This window comes from Brienomyrus brachyistius, chromosome 11 (assembly GCF_023856365.1).
Source record: "Brienomyrus brachyistius isolate T26 chromosome 11, BBRACH_0.4, whole genome shotgun sequence".
Taxonomy (NCBI): Eukaryota; Metazoa; Chordata; class Actinopteri; order Osteoglossiformes; family Mormyridae; genus Brienomyrus; species Brienomyrus brachyistius.
In genome coordinates, this window is record NC_064543.1 from 15,075,194 (window position 1) to 15,084,501 (window position 9,308).

Below are 9,308 nucleotides of genomic sequence, written 5' to 3' on the forward strand. Positions count from 1 at the left end.
CTTCTGTAAGGCTCCTCAGGACCAAGTTATATTCCAACTCAGGTGGATGATTTAAATCTGTGAAAGTGCTATGCATCTCTGTGTGCCTGTGGCGGTAACTAAAGACAACCTCTGAGGTCATACTAAAGATTTTCCTTAGTCACTCTGCAGCCTCTACTCTGCAAAATCTCCAGGTAGTCTTGCTAATAAGCATCCTATTTAGCAGTGTTTCTAAATCCAGTCCTCAAGGACCCCCAGACAGTCCATGTTTTTGCTCCCTCTATTGGGAGCAAAAATTAGGTCTATCAGGGGGTCCCTGCAGCAGGGGACTATACAGTATCATCAAATAACCTCATACCTTCAAACCACACAAGCATATAGTGTTTCTCTTCTGAAGCCGAGGCCTTTTTGTGCCAAAAATTGCAGTCCAGTCAGACAATACTCTCAAACATTTCTTGGGGGAAAAAAAAATATATACAAAACTCGCTGTTCAATTTGTCAAACAAAATATTCTTGGCATTCAGATAATACAAAATGTGGAAAAATGTAAACTTAACATACATGAAACATTGCATGTTGCCCACATTAATGGTCTGCAGATAGCGTTTGTGTAGCCTAAAGCTTCGTAGCTGTATGTAACAGAAGTATTTAACAGGCACCCCTGATCATTTCCTCCTTGCTTTCTGATGGCATCTATCTTTAGCTGTGGTTTTACTCTTGGACCTCTGTGACTCCAGCTTAGCTTTGTCTGCCTTTCCAAATGAGTCCCCACTATGCCGTTGCCGATGCCCAGACCGGGTCCTTGACTGGCTGTCGCCTGGGCCTGGGTCATCACCTGCGTTCACGCATCCGTATTCCTCACAGCTCATCTCCTCCTCCCAGATAAGGATATGAAAGCCTAGGATTGAGTAAGGAGATGCAACCAGCTCAGGAACAAATGAAATACGATTTCAATACTGAAACGTTTAACTTGCCTAAAATTAACTTGGCAGTATATGTATGAGCACACGTTACCCATTCCTGAGCCCAGCACGTTACCCATGGAGTTGAATTTGTTAATCTGTTAAAAAAAAAATAATAAAATAAATGAATAAAAGTAATAAAACTCTACACCAGTTTCAAACAAAGAAAACAGGGATGTAAATCCCAACCATTTCACTCTTCTTCTGATTATTCCATGTAGGGGAATCTATTGATTTTAGGCTTCAAAAGTGCTACTTCAGTCTACTAAATTATTCCTTCCATTCATTCATTCCCTGAAACCACTTGTCTTAGGCTCTGGATTGCCTATGACCCTATCCTGAAGGCTACAGGCACGGGGGGGGGTACCAACCCATCATAGGACACACACACACACCATTCAAACACCTCAGCATATTTTTGAACTGTGTGTCCATGTTGCTTAAGGCTTGTTTTAACTGATAGTTATTGATCATCAGTTTTCTGGAAAAGCAGATGATATTCACTTTTTTCCCTACCTACTGTGTATTACATCTATAGGCTAGGATATTTACTGACATACAGTAAACCACATTCAAACTGTGGCCATCTAAGTCTCAATGCCATTTGATCTGTACTGGTGCACATGGACCGAAGACGAATTGCACTCACAGATATGATGCCAGGTGCACTGGGGTCGTTCAGTTGGCAGACTAGTGTCCCAGAGCTGGGAGTGAAGATATCAATGGTCCTCAGCTCGCCAGGGCAGACGCGCTCGTCCGGGTATCGCCCAGCCACGATAAGATCATAGAGGGGGTGCCAGGTGGCCTAAAAGTGTGAATGGAGCATGAGAGCACGACAAAACTTGAAAAGCTGCACACACTGTGTGTATGTTCCTGAGGTAAGAATTCATGGCTGTGAGGTTCTAACTCGTTTCTTGAGTTATAGCAGGAGACTTTGAGACAAGTAATTAACCTGTGCCCTTAGAATGTGCAAAATACTTTGGATGATAGTGCCTGCTAAGTAACAATATCGTAATTCAAAGACATCAACATAACAGACAAGCAGATAAAATCTAGACATACAAATGTCCTCCACTTTGGTTCGCCGCGGTTTTCCCAAGAAGTCATGGCAAAGCCGGCATATTGACCCAATGCGGTCCCCACCCATCGTCCCACGTCCTCCATTAAAGGCCTTCTAGAGCCCCACTGACCTTGATGGGCGTGAGGTGCTGAAACTGTCTGTGTGGGTGGGAGATGACAGTCTGCGGCTTGGACCAGTTGCACGAGTCGTAGACCCGAATCTGGTCGTACTGGTCGGTGGTGAGCAGCTTGGAGCCATCAGAGGGGTTGAAGCAAGCTGTTTCACAAGGAATGTGCAAAAAGGTAGGGCAGATAGTAAAGATTGTAAGAGGCCGTGAGGCTGATTAAACTGACAAAATTCCAGAGATGGAAATTTCATGTCCAGAAGGTACAAATTTTGTTGTTTAAACTAACCAGTTGAGCATAAAGAGTCACAGTCACTCAAAACTCTTGGTCTGGATTTCTACTTTCTGGACCTGAAATTTCCACCTCTGCTTGCATCAAGGATTATATTATATTACATACATACATACTGCCTTGCAAAAGTATTCACCCCCCTTGGGATTTTCCATGTTTTGTTGCCTGACAATCGGGAATTTAAATGGATTGTTTGACAGTTTGTACCATTTCATTTACAAAACATGCCTACAACTTTGCAGATGTATTTTTCATTTTTTACTGTGCAGCAAACAACAAATAGGACAAGATAACAGAAAACTTCAGTGGGCATAACTGTTCACGCCCCCAAAGTCAGTACTTTGTAGAGCCACCTTTTGCTGCAATTATAGCTGCAAGTCGCTTTGGATAAGTCTCCATGAACTTGCCATATCTTGCCACTGGGATTTTTGCCCATTCCTCAAGGCAAAACTGCTCCAGTTCCTTCATGTTGGATGGTTTTCGCTTGTGAACAGCAATCTTCAAGTCTGATCACAGATTCTCAATTGGATTGAGGTCTGGACTTTGACCAGGCCATTCCAACACATTGAAATGTTTCCCCTTAAACCACTCGAGTGTTGCTTTAGTAGTTTGCTTCGGGTCATTGTCCTTCTGGAAGGGGAACCTCCATCCCAGTCTCAAATCACAGGCAGACTGACACAGGTTTTGCTCAAGAATATCCCTGTATTTAGCACCATCCATCTTTCCCTCGATTCGGACCAGTTTCCCAGTCCCGGCTGCTGAAAGACTTCCCAACAGCAAGATGCTCCCACCACTATGTTTCACTGTGGCGATGGTGTTCTGGGGGTGATGGGATGTGTTAGTTTTGCGCCAGACATAACATTTTCATTGGTGGCCAAGAAGTTCAATTTTAGTCTCATCTGACCAGGGCACCTTCCTCCATACATCTGGGGAGTCGCCCACATGCCTTTCGGCAAACTGAATACATGCCATCTTATTTTTAACAATAAGTAATGGCTTTTGTCTGGCCACTCTTCCATAAAGCCCAGCTCTATGGAGTGTACGGCTTATCGTGGTCCTATAGACAGATACTCCAGTTCCGCGGTGGAACTCTGCAACTCCCTCAGGGTCACCTTTGGTCTCTGTGCTGCCTCTCTGATTAATGCCCTCCTTGCCCAGTCTGAGAGTTCTGGTGGGCGGTCCTCTCTAGGCAGGTTCATTGTGGTATCATGTTCTTTCCATTTGAAGATGATGGATTTAATGGTGCTCTGGGGGATCATCAAAGATTTGGATATTTTTTTATAACCCAACCCTGACTTGTACTTCTCGGCAACTTTGTTCCTGACTTGTTTGGAGAGCTCCTTAGTCTTCATGCTGTGATGCCCCTTGCTTAGTCGTGTTGGAGCCTCAGGCCTTTCAGAAAAGGTGTGCTTATACTGACAGATCATGTGACACATATTGCACACATGTGGACTTCATTTCATTAATTATGTGACTTTAGAAGGTAATTGGTTGCACCTGGACTTTCTAGGGGCTTCATGGCAAAGGGGGTGAATACATATGCATGTGCCAATTTTCCATTTTTTTTCTATATATATATTTTTTTCTCATTTCACTTCACCAGCTTAGACTATTTTGTGCAGATCCATCACATAAAATATGATTAAGACTTATTTTACTTTTGCAGAAGCAACTCTTAGTAAATCCATAGTAATAGTACAGTAAGTCCATTAGTAAAGCCCTCAATGCATAAACTGAACTTGTGCCATTAGCAGACACAGCTGAAATTTTCCAGCTTACCAGAATTGACAGCCTTGTCATGGGGCATGTTATACAGGAAGCTGCTCTTGTCCTTGATGTTCCTTAGATCCCAGAGCTTAACTGTGTGGTCCACAGATGCTGTGGCCAACAGCCAGTCACAGCATGGGCTGAATTCCACATGAGTTACTTTGGCTTTATGAAGCTTCTGATTCCACAGCTACAAAAAGCAATGTAACAACCTGTGAGTAAAGTCTGTATGCGCTGCCTGAGTAAAGAAGACAGGATTTGATTGGTCCATACAGCTATTACCATCATTCCTAGGCAGAGAGCAGTGCTGCATTGCAATTCCAATTACCTCTTGGCCATTGATATCGAGAAGTAAAATTCGTCCTACGTTATCACCAGTCGCTACCACCTGTCGGCTGTGAGACACATCCACGCTACAGTACCAGCAGCTGTGGAGGACACCAGACGGAAAACCAGTCATAAACAATATGGAAACAAAAGTTCACAAAATGTCAGGTTTTGTTTTGATAGTTTAGCCTTTGAGTCGTTCAAAGACAGTTTATTCCTCTGTTTAACCACACTTCAGTGTCACGTGACTGAAGTAATACTTTTTCCATTTATACAAATTTAAGGTTTATGAAATCAGTGCAGATTTTTTATATTGCAACTACATTTCAAAGTGTCTTCCAGGGGATTAAACTGAGTATTTTTGCTAACTAACCATGCTAATCCATGCATTATTTTAGGGTGCTTGTTAATGCTCGTAATTTACTTAGGAGAATCATTAGTTTTACAATTGCCCAGTGAGTGATTCATTCATCAACATTGCCCAGTATACTGAAATTACCTGAAAACCTAACCTATTTTATATACATAGTTGAGAATAAGTAAAATACTTTTCCTTAATAAAACAATTATGCCTAAATAACACCTTCCATCAAGTAAATCCTACAATGCCTAATGGTTGTAATACTTGTTTTACTGAACAGTTCGCCTAATAATTGTACGACATGAATTGTGTGAGCGACACAGGGCAGCTTCCTCTTACTTCCATGTTTCAGGGCTGGCATATACTCTGATGGTACTCCCACGTAGATCCTGAAGGGAGGTGGTTCCCGCAACAGTTGAAGTAAACAGTTGGTTGGGATTAAAAGGGTTGAACTTCATGTCTGTGATGGAACCTCCAGCTCCCATCTAAACAAAGACCAAGCAGGATAAGTCTTCAGTTGCACATCTGGATGAACAACATAAATATTGCCAGACAGTAAACCATTTTCAAACATTTTTTAAAAGCAGTTCTTGTTGTTAAAGAGGTGCTTATGATATGAAATCTGTGGTGTATTTATTCTGTTCTGCACACCATATAAAATTATACGAGTAGACAGCTTGTAAACAGGATTATTGAAAAGATCTGAGGTCCAAACAATTATAAGTGTTGACCAAATCTAACTTATTACATTACACTTTAGTTTTAAATTATTCAGTTGTCATCAACCACAATTCATATTAATGACTTAGGGCTGGACGACTTATTGATTTCAAATCAAAAATCGCAATTTGAAACAACACGATTAGCAAATGGCAAAGGCCTCGATTTAGGATATGCATTACACAGCATGTCTAACCCAGGGCTTAAAACTGTTGCGAGAATAGTTTTATAGTTTAATGCCGACCTCCTCTAGTGCCAGTCATTCTCACCAATCAGAAGTGACCAAAGGCGACTACATATACTCCCACAAACAACAAACACGTCAAACTCAAGGAAAACGTCACATTTGCAGTGTGAAAAATATTGATTCTATTTTTTTTTTTTTTTTTTATCAAATTGCAATATGTCAGAAAAATCACAATTATATATTTTCCTTAAATCGTTCAGCCCTATTAATGACTCTGTATCATGCTTTCCCCTACAAATCTGCAGCTTTTCTTCAAACTGCCTTATGCTACAGGGCATAATGCAACCAGCAGGAGTGGTGCAACTCCTACCACTGACTATGAGCAGCTAGTAGTCACTAGTAGGAAGACTATCATTGTTGGGTAGCAAAGACGTCAAATTTGAACCCACACTAAGACTGAAGCCAAGTGGTGAATGATATAGCTCTGGTGAAGGTTTAATCCTAACTACCATCTGGATTCTGTGTCTCTAGAATAAGTCGCCAACCCACTAAAATAGTATTGTACTTAAATGTTTGCACATTGCAGTCTAGTATTATTGTATCGTGTCTTTTGTACAGTATTGTGTCTAGTCTCTTTTGCATATGAACAGTGATGTCACTTTTTGTGTGTGCTGCTATAACTTTTAGAATTTCCTTCAGGATCAATAAAGTACTACTACTTTAAACCAAAACAGAAATCAGTCTGAGGTCAAACATTTTAATATTGTCTTCACAAAAGAAGTGCACACTATAGGTCACTTGCCCCTTCAATAATGCAAGACATCTTCTGAAACCTATAATCCCCCAAGATGATGTCTCCTCCCTTGGAGGCCACGACTAAGGTGCTGGGTTGGTTGGGGTGCCATTCCAGACAGGTGATTCTTCGGTCGAAGGGGCTTGCTGTTTGGACGATGTGATAAGAGCTTAGAGAGTGTAAGAAAGGTTCCTGGAGACACTTGGAGAGAAAGGGTAAAAATATTACCAAAATACTGTCCGATGCAAATATACATGCATTTAAGTATATAAATACTAAATACTGCTCTCCAGTTCTATGCAAAGGTTACCAATATGGTTAAGTTTGCAAATTTGTTCTGTTAAGCCTTGAAAACTGTTTTTTTTTTGGCTGTAAGGAATCTACCGTTCATCATCACCTTTGAGTAAACTTACCATAACTCAAAATAAAAATAGACTGAATAGTTTAACACTTACATAAGGATTTTACCAATTTTATAATCTACTGAAGATCAGAATTCCCAGCATCTAACAATCATTCATGCATGTGCAGTCATATTTATGCATTTTAGGCTGGTCGGACATACAAACAATGCATCTTACATTTACCTGTCGCATTTGTGAGTAGATATTCTGTCCCAGAGTACTCCTGTATATATAATGCACAATACTGGAATGCTTGTATTTTTTAATCCCCGAGCTGTTCTCTTCTTGTAGGTTGCATTCTGAAACCGATTACAAAATACGCAACGTTGCTGGTTTTCTTTATTTCGTTACTATGGAGTCCATTTGCCTTTCAAAATGTTTACCTTCCCTTGCAACCCAAAAGGCATTTGCGCAGAAACGTAAATGTTTTGTGCGGGAATGTAAGGACTGAAGGAAAACGAAACCATTAAAAAATATCTGCCAAACCTGTCCCTTTATTGGCTGCGTATGTTTCAGCTTCGTAAAAACTGGGTTTTTACTTGGACTGCAGAGATATATCATGGCGACTCCTTACCATTGTTAAACTACTTCGACTACATATACAAAACAGATATTAGTTCTCACCTGTTTTCCCTGAGGTAGTCCCCTCTTTCTTCCTTCTCAACTTTTTAGAAAGTGTTACCTCCGATGCTTCTTCTTTTCGTTTTCTGCCATTATGAACGACTGGCTTCTTATTCTGATTTCCATCACGTAAAGTTGCACCATTCACACAATTCTTCGCCATTTTCACACTGCTTACATTCACTTCGCTTTATTAAATGACAACAGAATACATAAATTACAAAAAAATTTAAAATATACTGTGCATTATCTTTTTCATTTAAAATGTTTACTCGTAACGTGTATAATTCACAGCGCAGGTAACTATGATGTCTGACACTATTAGGAAGTCAAACTTATAATACATAAGCCAAAAAAAATCTTATTTCTGATGAGTGAAACTCTGATTTTACTTAAAGTGCTGTTTCAGTTCGCTTCTTGTCTCCTGTAATGCATGCTCGCTATTTTTGAGCAACAAAAGTACGTATATATTTCTTATAAAACGTCATAAATTACCGAAACATCTGTAGCCTAAAACAAAATGTTTCATCAATACCTCTTACCCGTACTTGACCGTACTTGTGTTCTTGTTTTTCTACGTCATCTTCTATTGCCCAAAATCAGTTCCAATACTTGCCCCGCCCCAAATGTCAAGGATGCACCCGGCTGCATCCTTCCCAAACGAAACCAATCCCATGATTCATTGCGCCCCAAGTACGATCTTGCTTTCTTGGTATTGACCCACTCACGTGTCATTTTGGGCAATTTCTAATGACGTCACATTACGGAAGTTTCGTTCTGCCCCATCTTTTCATTACCCTACAGAGAATATCTTACCTTTCTGCTGTATCATTGCAATGTGACTGCAAAATATCAGAATGTTAATACTAAGAACTACACATCTCGAAGCTCCATGCGTACTTAATAACTGAATATGCGCAGTAGTAGAACAGATAGTATACACAACCCGGTATTTTGGTATTTTGCTTTGTAGACTTTAGCAAGATACACTGGTAAGATTGTAAAGATTTTCAGAAAGTCAATAGTGAATAGAGCGTACTTAATTCTGTTATAAAAACATGCGACAGTTTTGTTTACAAAAATCCCGTATATTTTTCCCGACCTCTGCACCACGATTTGCGGGTTTCTGTGTTTTACTTTAACTGATATTACAGGCGAGTATCATCTCGCATATTTTAGGAACAAACTATGTATCTTTGTAAAATTATGCCAACGTATAGTTTCCCAGTGATGAAAAAGCTTTCTAATCCTTGAATGCAGACTTCCAACAACTGGGTTTTTAGGCCTGACGCTTGTCTACACTATAATTAGACGTCTAGGGTGTTTTCTAAAATGCAAATTTAAGCGCAGTAAATTGCAGATTTCCCGGCATTAAAGTACTACTTTTGAAAATATCAGCTGAACGTTCACCCCCATCCAGTTCACTTTTTTAGAAGCTCAATGCAGTATTCACTTTAAATGAACTTAATTCCGAATTTTAGCTTTATCCGCAGCCTTATACAGTACCAAAATGTTTAGAATCATGGATGCATTTGCTAAAAATAAAATTACCTGCAGGGATATTCTCACTCTATCCGGTATGAATTTACGGTTTGTGAACCTAATCACCTATAGGTCAAGTTTATTAACTTTTGAAGGCCCACATTAACTCAGTGATGCATTAACTCATTAATGCAGTGATAGTATTAAACTTAACTCATTTGTATGAAAG

The 9,308-nt window shown here is 40.0% G+C and overlaps 1 protein-coding gene across 4 annotated transcripts; it reads right to left on the reverse strand.

The window, feature by feature from the left end:
- Nucleotides 1–468: 468 nt before the first annotated feature.
- Nucleotides 469–8,274, reverse strand: ddb2 (damage-specific DNA binding protein 2). Of its 4 annotated transcripts, none has more exons than XM_049030369.1 (11): nucleotides 8,140–8,274; nucleotides 7,601–7,785; nucleotides 7,160–7,275; nucleotides 6,582–6,773; nucleotides 5,212–5,357; nucleotides 4,513–4,612; nucleotides 4,197–4,374; nucleotides 2,132–2,277; nucleotides 1,591–1,746; nucleotides 994–1,039; nucleotides 469–877 (listed from the first exon to the last, which is right to left on the reverse strand). In XM_049030369.1, exons 2-11 carry the CDS (start codon nucleotides 7,758–7,760, stop codon nucleotides 645–647), a joined length of 1,473 nt encoding a protein of 490 aa, XP_048886326.1. In that variant the 5' UTR covers nucleotides 7,761–7,785; nucleotides 8,140–8,274; the 3' UTR covers nucleotides 469–644. The 4 variants fall into 4 exon arrangements, with proteins under 4 accessions (XP_048886326.1, XP_048886325.1, XP_048886327.1 ...); XM_049030368.1 differs by having other exon boundaries at nucleotides 8,133–8,247; XM_049030370.1 differs by having other exon boundaries at nucleotides 8,156–8,244.
- Between the last annotated feature and the right edge of the window lie 1,034 nt (nucleotides 8,275–9,308).

Coding starts and splice junctions, on each gene's coding strand:
- ddb2 (XM_049030367.1), bottom strand. Junction 2,278..4,196: donor TGACAAGGCTGTCAATTCTG/GTAAGCTGGAAA, acceptor CTTGTGAAACAG/CTTGCTTCAACCCCTCTGAT. Junction 1,747..2,131: donor AGCACCTCACGCCCATCAAG/GTCAGTGGGGCT, acceptor TCACACTTTTAG/GCCACCTGGCACCCCCTCTA.